The sequence below is a fragment of the Ostrea edulis genome, chromosome 6, assembly GCF_947568905.1.
Source record: "Ostrea edulis chromosome 6, xbOstEdul1.1, whole genome shotgun sequence".
NCBI classification, from domain to species: domain Eukaryota; kingdom Metazoa; phylum Mollusca; class Bivalvia; order Ostreida; family Ostreidae; genus Ostrea; species Ostrea edulis.
This window is the reverse complement of record NC_079169.1, coordinates 72,602,351-72,622,244: the sequence shown is the minus strand read 5'-3', so window position 1 is coordinate 72,622,244 and position 19,894 is coordinate 72,602,351. Positions and strand designations below refer to the sequence as shown.

The 19,894-nt window shown below is 37.0% G+C and overlaps 1 protein-coding gene across 1 annotated transcript in view; it reads right to left on the bottom strand.

Annotated features, from left to right (window-relative positions):
- LOC125646201 (2-aminomuconic semialdehyde dehydrogenase-like) overlaps positions 1 to 17,178 on the bottom strand; it is a 21,293-nt gene extending 4,115 nt beyond the window's left edge. The window contains exons 1-7 of the mRNA XM_056141993.1: positions 16,979 to 17,178; positions 13,039 to 13,239; positions 12,497 to 12,708; positions 8,217 to 8,383; positions 5,844 to 5,914; positions 4,105 to 4,209; positions 928 to 1,123 (exon numbers count right to left, since the gene is read on the bottom strand). Of these exons, the coding sequence (XP_055997968.1) occupies positions 928 to 1,123; positions 4,105 to 4,209; positions 5,844 to 5,914; positions 8,217 to 8,383; positions 12,497 to 12,708; positions 13,039 to 13,239; positions 16,979 to 17,151 (1,125 nt within the window). The 5' untranslated portion in view covers positions 17,152 to 17,178. The remainder of the gene's footprint in view (positions 1 to 927; positions 1,124 to 4,104; positions 4,210 to 5,843; positions 5,915 to 8,216; positions 8,384 to 12,496; positions 12,709 to 13,038; positions 13,240 to 16,978) is intronic.
- Positions 17,179 to 19,894: the final 2,716 nt, after the last annotated feature.

Sequence of the window (19,894 nt, the reverse complement as noted above, 5' to 3'; positions counted from 1 at the left end):
CTCCTTAAAATGTAGCAGTGTACCAAGTTTGGTATCAATCAAGCAAATAATTCTCAAAATATAGAGGAGACAATATATGACTATATTCAGTTTGACCTTTGACCATGTGAACCCAAAATCAATATGGGTCATCTACGCCTTACAATGTACCAGTGTACCAAGTTTGATGCTTGTCAAGCAAAGGGTTCTCAAGATATTGAGCGGACAATATCTTCCTATGGACAGAGTGGACTAACCCTTGACCATGTGACTTCAAAATCAATAGGGGTCATCTATCTCTTAGGATGTACCAGTGTACTAAGTTTGATGTCTGTCAAGCAAAGGGTTCTTTTATTGAGCAGACAAGATTTGGTCTACAGAACCACCTACCAACAGGTACAAAAGAATGTGCCCCCTCTTTTTTAAAGGGGACATAAAAATGAACCCTTGATGGTTCTAACTGCATGTACAACACACATACAGTGTACTTAATTATGAAGTTGCCTGATAAGAAAATTAATATCAAACTTACAAATTTAAAGCACACTGGTTACAGTGACATAGTGTTTAGGGCATTTGCTTTGCAACAAGGCCTGGTAAAAAAAAATTAATATCAAACTTACAAATATAAATTCCCACTGGTTACAGTGACGTATGTAGCGTTTAGGACATTTGCTTTGCAACCAGGAAGTGCCAGTTTGATTATCAATCCCAGCAGCCACATCAAACCAAAGATGTGACGTACTGTTCTTTCATTAAGTGCCCAGCATTACAACTGAAAGTCACATCTTTCGGATGACCTTATAAACGGAGGTCCATGTCATGGTAGGTGTTAGCATGAGAAAGAACCTCATTGCAACAGCCTCGAGTGCCACACGCAAGTCAAAATAAGGGACTACATAAAGCTAGAGATGTCTCTGTATGAGTGGAAAATTCTAGAATGGGTTATAAAACAAGAAAATAATTAACAATCCTTACATTTTTATTGTGATCATCTAACTTCAATTCCTCTTTGCCACAAGAAATCGTTGCTCCTTCCCTCTCTGCAAAATCCACATAACCTTTGACCTTTGCCAAATGCTCTTTACTTATTAACGCTCCCATAAAGGTTTTTTCATTTTTTGGATCACCAACACTTAATTTTCTATAAAACAAACAAATTCAATCAATGTTTCTCTGTACATCCATCACAAATGCATAAATAAACAGCCGCACTATATTTCTCATCCTTATCAAATATAATTACAGAATCTGGTTAGCTCTGATGATTAAAGCATTTTAGGCTGTCAAGCTATATAGATTGGGACTCCAAGTACCACAAGGGTTTAAAAAAAAATCTTAATGATTTTACAATAAAATTTTTATTTCTTGTTAAATACATGTAAGGTTCTGTAAACCGATATGGCCATCCCCGATACTGATGCAGGCATGAATGTAGAGAATATCAACCGTGTGTCACCACTTACATTCAACCCTATCAGCTGACATGTGCCTCAGAAACTCAAAAATAAGATATAAGGGGGGGGGGGGGGGGGGGGGCAGTTCATTGATCTGTCTCTCCTTCTGAAATTTGTCAGTAAAATCACTCATTACATGGATATGCAAGGTTCAGATCCAAATATGCAATGGCATAAATAAGCAAAATTCTGACATCATTTTATCCACTGAAACGTAGACCTCAGCCTTTATCATTGAGTGACATTAAGCTCGATAGATTTAGTACTATGTTTGTAAGGATTAAAATGGCCACCATTGAAACATATTACCGTCACCACCATTTTGATTCCGTTTACACCACTTATTTTGCGATCTGCCAGTTCCACAACAGCAACCTCAATCAACTTGTTTGGGGATTCTAATTTTTCTCCCAGAAAATCAAGTGTGCCCTCCAATTTTGCTTATTTTGAATATCAGTTACATTGAAGGAAAAGGGTTAGTCTGCTGAATTTCAATATAATCAGAGTAAGCTGTAATAATTAATCCAAACAAAGCATATCTTATTGGGCTGGGTGTTTTGTTAAATCAACACATACAGGAAAAATCTTGATCTACCTGCTGATATCCTCTGGCATGCTAGAACATTATGGCATTGCAGGACATTTTGTGTGTGTGTGTGTGTGTGTGTGTGTGTGTGTGTGTTATTTTTCTCAACAATATTTCAGTCTACAATAACAATTTGTTTCAGTATGATGGAACAGGGAAATCATACCTTTTTAAACAATCTTTTAAGGTCAAACTTCCTTACAACTGTTAGTAAATAAATTTTAATGGGTTGCCACTAGGTGATTCATGTTTTTAGTATGGAAGAACATTACATCAATGTCTGTGGCAGGTCTGAGGCATATCATCGGGAAGCTTTTAACTTGTCTGTCCTATTGTTTCCCCCCATCTGCCATTGAAGAAAGAGGGCATTGGTTGGTAGAAAGGTCAAAATGGTGTAGTTCTAGATTGGGTTCACTCAAGTCGTACAGCCTTGGTGCCCACTCCACCTCTATACACAGGAGTACATGAAATACATGTAGTACTAATAATTAGGTGCAATCTCTGGGAAATGGGGTAAATAGACAAACTTGAAAACTCTTCCAATCTCAAAAGGGTGGTCTGTCCATAGTTTGGAATCTCCAGTGCTGGTGCTTGACGCCAGGCCACCACTTTGCCTGTTATGTTTACATCGTTAGATAGGTGTACCAGGTATTCCCTCAGACCCTTGATTTATACAATAAAGCCATTATCTTCCATTTTACCTTTTTGGAAATTGTTTGTTCATTTGACTGATGTGAAAAAACATGCTATTTGAATCAATACACCTGTAAAATAACTTTGGTGTTGTCTTGGCACCAGGTTATAGCACTACAGGGTGGAATAACAATCAATATATTATACATCATTATCTTTAAATGTTTGACCATATATGTTCAATCAAGTATCCATTAAAATGAGTTACTAAGTAAGATATATTGGGTGACCCCTCCCTCCCACCCCCCCCCCCCCCCCACCCACCCCATTTTTGTTGTAGTAGAATTGAATGGTAAGAATGTATCAAAGATTAAACTGGTGAATAGAACCCAATTACCGAATTTCAAAAATGAATGCTCCCGCCTCTTCCCCTAAGAGCAAGGTACGATTGTATACATAAAAAGGCCCAAAAATTTTCTCTCTATAAAATGTGTCTGGAATTAACCTTAATCAGCGTTTTAAGAAAGTAAAATATATGCCAGGTATACTGTCAACAAAATCAGAATGATATTCCTAAATGGATAGCATTATGACATCATGAATAAGACATTTCCTGCCTTTTTCTCAAAATATGTCTGAAAACTGTCGAATGTCATACAGATTATTGCTCAGGAAAAGATGTGCGCATTTGTCGAGCAAAATGAAAATGATATATATTGTGTATTATTTTAAGATGAAAAACATGGTTGAATATGAATTTGCTCGACGCATGCACAGCATCTTTTCTGAAAGGAAAACCACCTGAATTTGAGGGTATTTTCATTGAAAATGGCAGTTTTGCAATTTTATGCCAACTTCAAGCTCTCATCATATGACACAAATCATTTTGCTGATCAAACTGAGCGAATTTTGGGTTTGCTAATCTATTCCTTATTTGAATGCCAGGGTTTGACCTCCAAGTTAAATCATCGATATTTTGGGCCAGATGACTTTAGAAACTGTACCTACTTCTTTAAGTTTTTGTATTTAAAAAATTATTTTTGCTTGAAAATATCCAAAATTTGAGACAACTGTAAAGTCAACTTCTCCAACAATTGCCCCCCCCCCCCCCCCCCCTCTTCCTTTCCTCCTTGATAAACAATGCTATGTGCCTGATGTTTTATACTATTATGATTATCATCAAAGGCCATCTGTGTAAAATCTCCATTAAATCCATTGACATCATAATTATCATGCTTTTTCTATATGGAGGATCAAGCTCAGCAGACATTACAGTGATAGAATAGAAAGGTTTATAGTATTGTCAGAATTGTTGCAGAATAACCCATCCAATCTAAAATACTGTTGGAAATATAAATTTCATTCTTCCATCTTGATTCTCCAATAAGATGTTTTGACCTGGGGGCTATTCTCCAACAACTCCAACAGTGAGGTAATTATTTTTCTTACTTTGTCTCAGCCACAAACTTTTCTAGAAACTTTGGATATAGTTGCTTCTGGACAAAAATCCTACTTGTACAAAGGCAGATCTCTCCTTGATTGACAAAACTTGACCTGTAAAATTAACAGCATAAATATTGTAGGTATCAATAAAAACTTTTATTTCCTACCTCTCACAATTCTATTTTTACTTTACTTTTTCCAATGGACCTGGTCACCTATTCACAAAATATCTTACAAATGGTCTGGAATAATGCATTAGCAGTATTGCCATTGTTTGTGTGCTTACATTTCAAGGATAAAACACCAGCTGCAGACTTTCTGTTGTTCTTTTATTTTGTTTTTGAAATTTTGATAATATCCTCCTTTAAGTTTGCAGAATACGACATGACTTTACTTGTATTTTGATTAAATTGAATACAATAGCTGTTAAAACAAGAGGCCCACAGGCCTTATAGGTCACCTAGTTGAAAGTATCATGACTCTCATGGGCTGCGATTCTAGCAGTATAATAATTTTTGTGTTCTGTATATCCAAGCTTCGTTCTAATATTCAGCAGCAGTATAAAACAAGATGTGCTCTTTAAAATACAAAATACATTTTAATGTATCACTATATATTGGCCTCATTCTGAGAATCAGAATACCAGGAGGGTGATGAGCAAATGATAAAAAGATCTGTCAGCACTATAATCCAAACCTCTTCCCCTGGAATCATCAAATTTACAATTTTTGTAAAGGGCCACCTGCTCCTTCTAAATATCCATTTAGTTTCAAATTTCTATCAATAGCATAAAAGATGCCATTTAAATGTTTTACACAAAAAAACTACATGTATATACCAAGTTTGGACATGCCCTGGAGTCAGAACATATTCGCTATTGCCATTGTTTGCTTTGCGGTTTATAATGCATAAACTGCCTCAACTTACTTTATATTGTATACAACAAATAAAAATGAAAGAAAGCAGAAGTGAGCAAGCTCACATACCCCACACTCCAACATTGCTTGACAATGCCTCACATCATGAATGGTAATGCTATGCATTACTTCAAGAACAGGACAGATGGGCTCAAAATTCTAAGTTCAATAGGGGCATAACTCCCAGAAAAATTATTGAATCAGAATTTTCTGGGAATATGCCCATCTACACAGTGTGTCCCTATTTTACAACAAAAGTTTCATGAAATTCTGTTGAGCGGTCTCAGAGGAGTTGCGCTGACAAGAACAGGACAGACAGGCTCAAAATTCTAAGTTCAATAGGGGCATAACTCCCAGAAAAATTATTGAATCAGAATTTTCTGGGAATATGCACATCTACACAGTGTGTCCTTATTAACTACAAAAGTTTCATGAAATTCTGTTGAGCGGTCTCAGAGGAGTTGCACTGACAAGAAAGGGACTGACGGACAGGTCAAAAACATTATACCCTCTGCAACTTCCGTTGCGTGGGGTATAATTTGTTGTGTGGAGTATAATTCCTTTCACTCCTTAAATTCGTTGTGTGGGGGATAATTTGTTGTGTGGGGTATAATTACTTTCATTCCCAATCTAATTAAAATTAGACCTTTCATCTCGCTCTTCTTTTCTGTTTGTCGCTCCTTTCATGATAGACAAAGAGAAACGAAGAGCGAGATGAAATTTGAGGTCTAATTCTAATTAGATTGTTTCATTCCCTAAATATAACTATATTTTTGTTGTGTGGGGTATAATTACTTTCACTCCTTAAATATAACTACATTTTTGTACCTCAATGTTGTGGATAAACACTTCTCAAAGTCAGCATCATCAAAGATCACTGCAGCATTTTTCCCACCAAGCTGAAATGCAGATCAGTATAGGCATATATGACAGCCATATTAAATCTTTAAAGATCAATATATGGTACACTGTATACTAAGTAAATTTTGCTCTATACGTGGATGGGGGCAAAAGCATAAAAATATTCTGATGCTTAGAAACTATTTTAAAATGAACTTAATTGGTGGCTCAATACACCAAAATTTTATCAACGGCGATCATAAAAGCATCTCATATGAAGTATGAATTCGCCACCAAAAGAGTGATAAAAGCTCTCAATTACTTTATGTGCATTTTTTTGGTGTTTTTTCTGGAATAATACAAAAGGTAGTTTGTCTGTAAATTTCTTGATGAAAAGTGCATAAAATCAGTGATCTGGATTGGTACTTTTTCCTCAGGTTTTGTTGAAATATAAAAATAAAATAGCACATGTCTGAATATTGGTTATCTTATTTCAATTTCTTTTTAAAATGTATTTGTCTAATATATCTTTTTTCCAAATGACATGTTTCTTGAAAATTTTAGCCATAAATTAAAAAAATATATTAACAAGCCACCATTATAATTCTCATAAATAGGCCTAATATATATCTTATTTAAAAAATTAGAACATCTACATGAGTCATCTTGGCAGATATTTATATTTAGATATTCATATCATGCATCAATTCAAAGCGAAGTTTGTATTTTACAAGCTCTTATATTGCAAACAAAACATCTTTTTTATCAATTTGGAAAAAATTCCCAAATCTCATATAAAATAATCGAGAGCTTGTATCAATCTTTCAATGGTAAAATCATACTTCATAGAAGGTGCTTTAACATGTCATGAAATAAAATGTTGGTGCAATGAGCCACCTTAATGAGAAATATTTACTTTTTAAAAAGCTGTATATACAATGTAGATAATGAATAAATGTGAAAATTCACTATGGGAAACCTGTGATGTCAAATTATGATACATAAGAACGAATTCTTATACATTTTCTTATTTTAGAGAGATAGAATAATAGAATCCTTCATTAGTATGAGTGTGGGATAGGGAAATTCCACCGAGGGGACAAGATTCGCAGTCTAGGACGAGGCTTTGCCGAGTCCAAGACAGCGAATCTTGTTCCAGAGGTGGAATTTCCCTATCCCACACGAGTAAATAATGAAGGATTATTTTTCTCACATTTTACCTACAGTTTAGTGCATAAATTTAGGAGCTTTGAGAAAATTCTAAATTATCAAAATCCTCATTTGAACTTCGATGCAAAAACTAATTAGATTGGCAGAAAGAACATACCCGAAAATGGTTTACACTGTAAGTGTAAACTAAAAAACCCAAGGTTGTCCAACGGAAAGCTATATACATTAAAATTTAAAGATAACAATACAAAATATTTTTGCTTCACCGTGTAACGTAAATCTTCACCGTGTAACGTAAATCATAGAAAATATATGACGTCACAATCAAATGACGTCGCAGCAGTGTGAGACAGAAAAATCTCACATGGCTGTCTCACATGAGTAAAGTCTATCTCACACTGGTGATAATGTGAGAAAACTATGTCTACCCCCCTTTCTTTATCAATCTCACGTAATTCTTCCTCTCCTTCAACATTAAGTTTCAGACATAACACACACAGGTAAGAATAGTTGTATTCTAAAATAAGGAAATAGTAAGATGTGCATTTTCTATATCCATAGCTTGTGTAAAATGAAGAGTGGGGTATTTGATATTGAGGATTATTATATACCCATCAATGTATTGTTCTTTGATACTGTGGATTTCACAGCATGTGATCCGGTTTTCCGGATCACACACTGGTTTTCTGATTCCGTATCAGTATCCTCTGAAACTGATGACGTCACAATGCATCAACGCAACGTTTCGTGTGGAAAATATTGACCGCGTCACAAACAAAACTGCGTACACAAAACATAATTTCACTGTATGTCTGTATTTTTGATAATATGGATTGCATTTAGTATCTTATAAATGTTGATTTAAAATGCAAAAGGGGTTATATAATAAATTTATCATTACTACAGTAACTTGATCCGAAGAGTTGGATCACGTCTCGTTGACAGGTGCGGATCATCAGATCAAACTCGACACTTTGCGTCTCGTGTGATCTGATGATCCGCGCCTGTCAACTCGTGATTCGACTCTTCGGATCAAGTTACTGTAGTAATAATATATATTTATTATATGAATATTCAAGTGAAATGTGCAAGTCTAAAAATACAAATAAAATAAAACCACCTTAGAATCTTTCATTATACATGTACAACAATCATAGAGAGTTGGATTCAGATTTCTCTTGCTTCTCATACCTCCAAGGAAAACTTTTTACAGTATGGAGCTGCAACTTCCCGAATTTTCTTGGCTGTGACAGTGCCACCAGTGAATGATATGAGGGGCACATCTGGATGTTTAACAAGGGCCTCTCCTGCACGGGGACCAACCCCAAACACAATGTTGATCACACCAGGCGGTACACCTGAAAAATATGTTTCTTCGACATTTTAACAAGTGGGGTAAAAAGAACCATTAAGTGCACCCTTAATTGTATACAAAAATAAAACAAAAACTATATTTATACCAACAAAATACCTATTAAAACATTAAAACAATGTAAGGTTCAATACGTAGTTTCATTCAGTAAGTAAAGGTTAAGATAACGAAGAATAATCAATCTCATAACTCCTATAAGCAATACAAAATAGAGAGTTGAGAATACGGGGACCCCTGGATATACCAGAGGTGGGATCAGGTGCCTAAGAGGAATAAGCATCCCGTCGACCGGTCACATCCACCATGAGCCCTAAATCTCAATTGGGTAAATAGAGTAATTCATTTTCAAAATCAGTTTGCAGAACGGCCTCAATTGATTTGAAACATATTAGACAGCATTTTACCCAATGGCAGGTTGTATTGGTAAATTAGATCATTATAATGGCCATAAAATTGCGAAATGCTGCCATTAAACTGAGATTGTTGAAACCCAAGTAACACAACTTATTTGTCAGTAGCCTGCCTCGATCATTCAGAGATTGGGTAAGATCAGTTATGCAAGAAAATATCCACAATATGAATGATGAAAATGACCGAGACATGTGCAACAGGAACATATACAGTATAACAGACTGAACAGAAGGATGCACTATAAACCAGAAGTGGAGGAGTTTACTCAGTATGACACGGCTTGAAGGAGGAGTTTACTCAGTATGACACGGCGTGGAGGAGTTTACTCAGTATGACACGGCTTGAAGGAGGAGTTTACTCAGTATGACACGGCGTGGAGGAGTTTACTCAGTATGACACGGCGTGGAGGAGGAGTTTACTCAGTATGACACGGCGTGGAGGAGGAGTTTACTCAGTATGACACGGCTTGAAGGAGGAGTTTACTCAGTATGACACGGCGTGGAGGAGTTTACTCAGTATGACACGGCGTGGAGGAGGAGTTTACTCAGTATGACACGGCGTGGAGGAGGAGTTTACTCAGTATGACACGGCGTGGAGGAGGAGTTCACTCAGTATGACACGGCTTGAAGGAGGAGTTTACTCAGTATGACATGGCGTGGAGGAGGAGTTTACTCAGTATGACACAGCGTGGAGGAGGAGTTTACTCAGTATGACACGGCATGGAGGAGGAGTTTACTCAGTATGACACGGCGTGGAGGAGGAGTTTACTCAGTATGACACAGCGTGGAGCAGGAGTTTACTCAGTATGACACAGCGTGGAGGAGGAGTTTACTCAGTATGACACGGCATGGAGGAGGAGTTTACTCAGTATGACACGGCGTGGAGGAGGAGTTTACTCAGTATGACACGACATGGAGGAGGAGTTTACTCAGTATGACACAGCGTGGAGGAGGAGTTTACTCAGTATGACACGGCATGGAGGAGGAGTTTACTCAGTATGACACGGCATGGAGGAGGAGTTTACTCAGTATGACACAGCGTGGAGCAGGAGTTTACTCAGTATGACACGGCGTGGAGGAGGAGTTTACTCAGTATGACACGGCATGGAGGAGGAGTTTACTCAGTATGACACGGCGTGGAGGAGGAGTTTACTCAGTATGACACGGCGTGGAGGAGGAGTTTACTCAGTATGACACAGCGTGGAGGAGAATTTTACTCAGTATGACACGGCATGGAGGAGGAGTTTACTCAGTATGACACGGCGTGGAGGAGGAGTTTACTCAGTATGACACAGCGTGGAGGAGGAGTTTACTCAGTATGACACAGCGTGGAGGAGGAGTTTACTCAGTATGACACGGCATGGAGGAGGAGTTTACTCAGTATGACACGGCGTGGAGGAGGAGTTTACTCAGTATGACACGGCGTGGAGCAGGAGTTTACTCAGTATGACACGGCCTCTAAAACACACAGGACATGAAGTAATCTAGTTTTAGGGGGCAAGATGATTTAAGCATTATAAATGTTGAAATTCTCCTAAATCCCATCACTGAATAATGTTCTTCTGTAGATGTGAGACTTGGATAGGCACATAAAAACATAACAAGAGGCCCAAGGGCCTAGAATCGCTCTTCTGATAAATTGTACAACCCCACCATTTCTATTCTTAGCCTCTTAGTATTCTAAATCTTTAGTTAAATCCTAAGAATTCAAAAAAAAAGTAGGTCAATGTGACCTACTTTTTGGTTTACACATTTTGAGAACCCAAGAAATATCAACTGACAAAGTTTGATGATTTTAAGCCAATTAGTATCTGAATATTGAAATATAGCTGTCAAATTCCAATCGTAGGTCATGGTGACCTACTTTTTGGTCAGCGAACTCCGAACATGCAAGACCCATCAACTGACAAAGTTTGATGACTGTAGGTCAAATAGTATCTGAATTATATAAATATAGCCGTCAAATTCCAAAAGTAGGTCAAGGTGACCTACTTTTTCGTCAACACCCTTCAAACATGCAAGACCCAACAACTGACAAAGTTTGATGACTGTAGGTCAAATAGTATCTGAATTATATAAATATAGCCGTCCAATTCCAAAAGTAGGTCAAGGTGACCTACTTTTTGGTCAACACCCTTTGAACATGCAAGACGCATCAACTGACAAAGTTTGATGACTGTAGGTCAAATAGTATATGAAATATATAAATATAGGTGTCCAATTCCAAAAGCAGGTCAAGTTGACCTACTTTTTGGTCGAAACCCTTCGAACATGCAAGACCCATCAACTGACAAACTTTGATGACTGTAGGTCAAATAGTAACTGAAATATATAAATATAGCCGTCAAATTCCAAAAGTAGGTCAAGGTGACCTACTTTTTGGTCGACACACTCCGTAGACTCAAGATGCATCAACTGTCAAAGTTTGATGATTGTAGGTCAATTAGTGACTGAAATATATAAATATAACTGTCAAATGCCAAAAGTAGGTCACAGTGACCTACTTTTTGGTCGATACACTCCGAAGACTCAAGATGCATCAACTGACAAAGTTTGATGATTGTAGGTCAAATAGTGTCTGAAATATAGTAATTTAGCTGTCAAATACCAAAAGTAGGTCACGGTGACCTACTTTTTGGTCGACACAAACCGAAGACTGAAGACGCATCAACTGACAAAGTTTGATGATCCTAGGTTTTACAGTGCCCAAAATATGCATCTAAAATTGAAAATGTGAAATTTGAATATTTGCAAAATTCAAAAAGTAGGTCACTGTGACCTACTTTTTTTATAAATATGTTTCAAGGCCTCAAGATGCATCAACTTACAAGATTTGATGATTCTAAACCTCTCGGTATTTGAAATAACAACTTAAAATATCTCTATAAATGATAAGCCATAAAATTCAGAAAGTAGGTCGCGGTGACCTATTTTTCAGTTGACGCATTTCAAGGTCCCATGATCCACCAACTGACAAGTTTTGATGATCATGGGCTTCAAAGTGTCCAAGATATGCATCAAAATTAATTTTAAAATAAATACCTGCAAAATTCAAAAAGTAGGTCACCGTGACCTACTTTTGAGACAACTTGACACAAGGTCCTAAGATGCATCAACTGTCAAAATTTGATGATCCTAGTCCTTATAATGACTAAAATATCTAAGATTTAAGGAATTTAAAATTTTTTTAAATTTAGGTCAACTTTGAAGTGACCTTGAGACCACGCCCTTTGCCCCAGGGTAATGCCTTGAACAATTTTTAATCTACAACATATCTTCATCCTTATGTGTAAGTTTGGTGATAATCTGCCCTGTGGTTCTTGAGAAGAAGATTTTTTAGCAACCACTACTTTTGTTTGTATTTTCCTGATTATCTCCCCTTGTTAAAGGGTCACATCCCTCTATTTAGTATGTATGAAAGCCCTTGGGCCAATGATACCCTGTAACAAATTTGAAAAAAATTGGCCAAGGGGTTCTTGAGTTATAGCCCTTTTTCTAAAAAGTTTACGCACACCGCACAAATGGCCATAGCATAAGCTCTTTGAGCCTTTGGCTCAGAAGAGCTAAAAATCTGAATATGGTACTGGAGAGAGAAGGTGTGCGAGTTGTAATCTGAATACGGTACTGGAGAGAGAAAGTGTGCGAGTTGTAATCAATCAGGTTAACAGAAAACCAGAAACATCACAAACCTGCTTCCTGAAATATCTCACAGAGTTTCCATGCCGTCACTGAAGTCATCTCACTGGGCTTGGCAACGACAGTGTTCCCAGACGCAATGGCTGGGGCAATCTTGAAGGATAGGAGGTACAGGGGGAGGTTCCAGGGGCTGATCAGACCTGACACGCCCACTGGTTCTCTCACCGTGTAATTAACGGCATTCACAGGTTCCAATACTGATGACCTATCAACAGAAGGTCAACATTTACAATTTATCTGAATGTAATTAGAGGAACTAAATGTCTATATGGATCATTTACAATATTTACCCTTAAAAGCATCCTTCTGGTCCCGCAAGTGTCTTTTGTCCTTTCATATTGTGAAATAATACAGCCTTTTTTTTTCACCAAATACAGTGAATGCATAGAAATTGTTTCTAAGCATGAGATCTCAGATTATACATACCAGGTAGTCATTATTAATACATATGTACTTACACATATCTAATTGACAAGATGCAGCGACAGGATTTTTCAAAATCAAAACTTTAAAACTTTGTTCTTGGTGACATTACCTGTTTAAATTATGTAGTACTGCAGTGGCAAAGCTTCGGAAGTTGTGCATCAAACGTGGAATGTCAACAGTTTTAGTCAACCACATTGGTTTTCCTTGGTCACGTGACTCCCACTCTGCAAATTCATTCTGTCTTGCCTCAATCAGATCTGCAATTTTCAGCATCACCTTTGATCTGTCTATAACTGGAGTGCTGGACCATCTGTTGAGAAAAAAAAAACTAACTTGTAATCTTATACCTATATAGAGACACTATAATTTGGCATATAATGAAACTGAGACAAGTAATGTCCATTTTATTTCTAAGTTTAGTAAACTAGTCACATGACCTTGTTATGTGCAACACTGTGACAACAGAGTGTAGTGGAAATAGCAAGAGGGTTTTTAGAGCCTGCATGAGTCATTTATCTGATTTGAATAAACTTCAGCCTATCATTTCCAAATTCATATCACTCCCAAAAGTAACCACCCTTGTGTATAGGACCACTAGAGGAACACTTGTACCAGGCACAGTGACTGGGAATGCAACTATTCTAGAGAATTAAGTCAATCATCTCCGCCAATTCAAACTGATGGTATTTGGATTACTCCAAATTTCAAAAACTGTTTTGCATGACTTTAGAGGTGGCTTGGGAAGCAGCCATTTTAGAGACCATTTGGTAAATGTATGTAAATCAAAATCAAAGGTAGCCATAATCAAATTTGGAATGCTTTTAGACTCTGAATATGTGGCGGACCACTAGAGGAACATTTACAACACATGGTGACTGGAGATCGAGACTGTCCGAGGTCAGAAACCCTGTTATATCTGGTTTTGTTGATCAAGCCTGAATAATAAATAACACAATGTATGTCTAAGGATTCCTATAACTGTATAAATTTATATTTTGAGGAACTGTTTTTATCAGCTAGGCCCTAAAAATAAGGTACCCTCAAATTACATGGTTTATGATTAACAATAAATGGAAAATGTATGTACATGTATTAGATGTGTTTGAAAAATGGCTTTTATTGTATTGTATTGTATTGTAACACAATATACACTTGACTTAATTGAAATGTTGCTGGAAACCAGAGAGACAAGATTTTCTACATTACTCACGATTTACCTGAATACAAATTACAGGATACACTAAATTCCTTTGGCCTCGATATTTATCAATAATTGATTAAGTGTTATAAAGAGTGTACAAATTTTCAGGAAAATCCATGCACTAGCCTCTTAGAAAATGTCTGAACAAAATCATGGATGAGAGATGGCTGATCAGACAAACAGACACAATTAAGATTCAATTATTATACCCCGTCCTAAACTTACGCAGTAGATTCGTTATAAAATTTTAATAAAAATGATCGAGTCCATAATTTAGAGGAAATTGTCCAATCACAGTGGTCTGAGCACTGACATATGCCCCCCCCCCCACCCCCCACCACCACCAACAAATATGATCCATTTTTATAGAACAGAATAGTATTATAGTATTTTGTCAGAACTCGGTATACTTTCAGGGGAATTCTTTTGATGCATGCAATATAATTAAATTAAAGATCTGTTCAAATATTTAATGATATCTTCAATTCTGAATTACTGCAGTGCTAGGGGTGAATCAATATATCGAAATGCACCGGTATACGCCTGTCCAGCGATATACAATACGGTGTTTCGACGATACGATACAATGTCGGGTTTAAAAATAGCCCTTTTAATAGTCAGGATCGAAGTTCATAATTTAAAAATGGCTTCTAACAGGAACACGATTCCTCAGACCATTCTCTCACCAGAGGGCGTGCTACGCAAGCTTCACTGGGGTGTAGCGTAACGCCCTCTGGTGAGATTGTTCCTCAGACTGTAATACCCGCTTTTACATTGTGACATCAGAGGTTCCTCAGACTTTAATCCCCACTTTTACATTGTGAATTTGGAGTTTCCTCAGACTTTAATTGTCATTGTTTTGTTATGAAATAAAAGATATTAAACCACTTCATTTTTTTTTATTTTGATATTTTACTTCAGAAAATGCTTAACTACATTGTAAATGTAATATATTGGATATCGCATCAGAAAATATTGTATCGCATCGTATCGGAAAATCTTGAGCAATACACACCTCTATACTGCACAGCTAGTACATTAATTGAATTGTTGATAGCATTAATTATTCTGCTGAATTGATGAGTGTTATAATTGAATTGTTGCTCTCTTCAAATGAATTGATGATATCAATAATTGAACTGATGTGTGTTACAATTCAATACACTGGTTCTGAGATAAATCTGAGTTATTTCCCTTTGGAAAACTCTTGTGCAAAGTATGGTGCGAAACAATTTGTTTACATGTGGGAGTGGGACAAATATTCATCACTGCATTAGGGCCAAGATCAAATGTTCATTGTCAGACTCTGACAAAAAAACTAAATTAACATAGTTTTTACCAAGACCCACACCCCCCTTTAAAACTAAATAATTATGATGATTCCATCAGAAATGTTCAAACTAATCGATTAACAAGTAAAAACATAGGAGTATAAATAACACTCTGTTTACCTTTTCTAAATAATTTATTTATTCACAAATGAAAGTGTACATTAAAACTATTAAATGTTCATGAAAATGCAATATATTATGTGATTTTTAACAATCGCTTGTCTTTTTTCTTTTTCCACTTAGGTGTAATCGATGTCAGACGACAGAACTTACGGGATATTTTATCCCCCCCCCTTTCCTATCTAAATTTTGATTTTCATCCGACATCGATCTTTTGATCTTGCCCCCAAGTGAATGTGCTCAGTAAGTTTCTCATACAAAGTTTCATCATCCAAACTCGACTACATGATACACAAACGAATAAAAAAGATTCAGGGAGTAATTCAATACATCAAATTCTTATTTTATCTTGTTATTTCATTGGTCGTACATATCATTTCCAGGATATTCGCTAAAATGACATTGTTTTCAGGTAGATATATCCACTTTGAAATTGGTAAACCATTTCTTTCTATAGTGTTTAGTATTTCTTACAGTATACATATTTAAAAAGGAGACGCTTTTAATACATTTTATCATCTTCCTCGATCACTGGCTGTAGGTCCTGACTCGGTCCACATTCAGAGTTCCACTAAGAAATGCACCTCCTACACAAACGAACTATTATCTTGAAACTGACATATTGAAGAGAGCAAATATTCAATTAATGCATGCACACATTAATATATATTGCTCTTTTCAAAAACTTAGAACATGGAACCAATAATTTATCCTAAATGTGATTTCCCCACCAATCACCTGGAACGCACATTGTTTTTCTGATGCTACATTCTTAGTCACAAATGATGAGATGAACTTGTTCTTATTCTTTGACCACACTTAACCTACATTGGTGGAGTGAGTTATACTTGCAACTCAAACCTGTTCTCGTAATATGTACTGCATGCATGGCATTCTGGATCAGCAGGAATTTGTATACTTGTGTGAAAAACAGTGGACTCGAACACACCCTGCAGTCAGTTTCTGCTTTCTATAAGCTTTTGAGATGACCACTTGTGAGATACTAATAAGTGGTCATCTCATTAAGAAAGTGAAAACTTGACTATGCAGAACGAATTTAATGAAGGTGATCTGACAGTGGGGTTCCATATTTATTTTTTCATTGGGTAGAGGTGTATGTGTGAATACATAAGATCTATACACGCTATCCATGCTTCAGGTGCCTGTGGCCCTGGACACCGAAGTAGGTGTGCCATTGCTCTCAATTCTGATTGGATTAGATTGCACTAAACAATAACCCACTGCCTTACGATTTACTTTGCAGGTTCTTAATCTGCCGAGGGGTGCATGGTGGTGTGGCCATGCTAAATATCAAATAAAATGTTTATAGTAAATCGTAATCTGTGACATCATCGTATACATGAAAAAAAGAATACATAAACATATATAACACATACGCTGAAAACGCGGCCTTGGCGGCGTTGACAGCAGCGTTGACCTCTTTCTCCCCGCTGTCTGGTATCTTTGCCCAAACTTCTCCCGTTGATGGATCAAAACTATCGATGTATGTCTCCGCGGGAACAAACTTGCCGTTGATAAAGTTTTCCACTATCACCTTGTCCTTCTCCATTTTTTTTTTCTACAGTAAGGCGCGCACTTGTTGACATTATTTATAATTAGTGCTATTTGTCCTGTGCAAGAGATCTTCCGGATTGTGGAAATTTAAAGAAAATAAATAAAAATATGAATCCTCTCAAAAATCATCCTTCAAGTCGTTTTCACAAAGATACTGACACGTTTTTTGGTAATAAATAGGCCTACACGGTTTAAATTACACCCACTTGCATGGAGAAGCCGATCGAGAGGCATATATAGCCTTCATGAAGGCTATGCCTCTCGACTTCTCTAAAGAGAATAGGGTACACGTAAACATTTGTTTATCAAAAAAGGGGTTTCCACCAATCAGCCAATATGAATCTGTGGATATTAAAACAGTGTTTTCAAGAAATTGGTGATGTATTCAATCCCACAAGCCGTGATAGTGATGGCAACCATTTTCCTCCTCAAAATTTCTCAACGGCATAGGATATACCACAGGCACTTGTTTCATACATGGTTCACCCCTCCTCACTAATACATATTAATGACTATAATAAAAACATTTATTGTATAAAAAAAAGAAGAAGAGAGAAATTAACCTAATAAAACTACGTTAGAATAACCACTTTTAGTGTAAAGAAATATATAAAGATCGATTGTATATCCATCTTGAGAATTTTTCACTCATGGAGACGTCACCACTGCCGGTGAAGGGCTGCAAAATTCAGGCATATGCTCTGCGCTTACGGAGCAGGGAGAGATCTTTATCATGTCAGATCTGCTGTGACACGGGACCTCGGTTTTTACGGTCTCATCCGAAGGACCGCCCCATTTAGTCGCCTATTACGACAAGTACGGGGTACTGAGGACCTATTCTAACCAGGATCCCGGGGGTGGGGGGTGGGTGGGTTACTGAGGACCTATTCTAACCAGGATCCCGGGGGGGGGGGTACTGAGGACCTATTCTAACCAGGACCCCTATGGAACCAAATACATAACCTTGAAAAATTAATGTCTTCAAGACAATAATTATTTAATCACCAAAAATCACATATTCATGTCCCTGTTTTGAGGTTAAAAAGTGTTTGAAATAATTGATATCAGTTGATGTTATATTACTATAATATAGAGCAATTTTCATTGAATTTAATTTTTGGTGACAAAATTACAGTTATGCCCCTTTAATGAATTTTTTCAACTGAAAATTGGGAATAAACATTCCCATCCTTGTACTTAGAAAATGAGATGTCTTCAAAATATTATCATGGAAGTTATAAATAAAGACATTGAATTTACCATTTTCAATTCCCCCATCTTCATATTTTTTAACAATTACTTCTTTTTTGCCCCGTGAATCGAATTGTCCCAAATGAAAAAAAAAGTTTTTCTAAATCTTTACAGTATAGTTCAAAGGGGTTTGGGACTGACACCAAGATATGTTTTCATAAGGGCAAACCCAATGTCTTAATAACCGTATTTTACCTTAAGGAATCCAAAACCGTTTCTCCCAATGTTTTAGTAAGGATTTAATCTGTACACATTTTGGTTCATAGTTAAGCTGTATCATTTTTAAAATTATTATTATACATGTAGTTCCACATCAAAATGTATTCCTAGTAGAGTAAAATTTCATTACTAAATCCTTTGGATCCAATCTATATGGCTCCCGTGGGGATCCGGATTAGAATAGGTCCTTAGTACCCATTGCTTGTCGTAAGAGGCTACTAAATGGGGCGGTCCTTCGGATAAGACCGCAAAAACCGAAATCCCGTTTCACAGCAGGTGTGGCACGATAAAGATCCCTCCCTGCTCAAAGGCCGTAAGCGCCGAGCATAGGCCTAAATTTTGTAGCCCTTCACCGGCAATGGTAATGTCTCCATATGAGTGAAAAATGCTCGAGAGGGACGTTAAACAATATTTAATCAATCAATCAACCATAGCATATATTTTGTCAAAATTAATATGAAGTCCAGACATTTTCGAAAATTGTTTTAAGTGTTTCCAAATCTAACAGGGATTCTCTACTGCCACCAAGAGTAAGTAAAGTGTCGTCAGGGATTCTCTACTGCCACCAAGAATAAGTAAAGTGTCGTCAGGGATTCTCTACTGCCACCAAGAATAAGTAAAGTGTCGTCAGGGATTCTCTACTGCCACCAAGAGTAAGTAAAGTGTCGTCAGGGATTCTCTACTGCCACCAAGAATAAGTAAAGTGTCGTCAGGGATTCTCTACTGCCACCAAGAATAAGTAAAGTGTCGTCAGCCCACTGAGATACCGTCCTTTCTATATTGTTTACAGTGATACCTTTAATATTTTTGTTTAATCTTATCTGAACTGCTAACATTTCTGCACAAATTAAGAAAGGATATGGCGACAAAAGGTCACCTTGTCTGCACCCTCTCTGAACATCGATTCTTTCAGATGACCACCCATAGGCGTAGCTTGGGTTCGAATATTACTGAGGCAGGGGGTCGGGGGGGGGGGGGCACAGCCCCCAGAAGCTATCGACATTTTAACAACGTAAAAGGTGTTGTTTTTTTTTTTTTTTACTGAGGCAGCTGCCTCGGTTGCCTCAATGGAAGCTACGCCACTGCCACCATCATTCACTGCATATGTAATATCTTTACAAAATAATGAAACTCGTTTCTGAATTTCGGTGCCAAAGTTAAAGACAGTAAGTGCTTTTTTAATAAATTCCCAAGACACTGTATCAAATCTTTTTCAAAACCGTTAAGTAATAATAAACCAGGTATATTTTCTTCCTCAGTGTAATGCA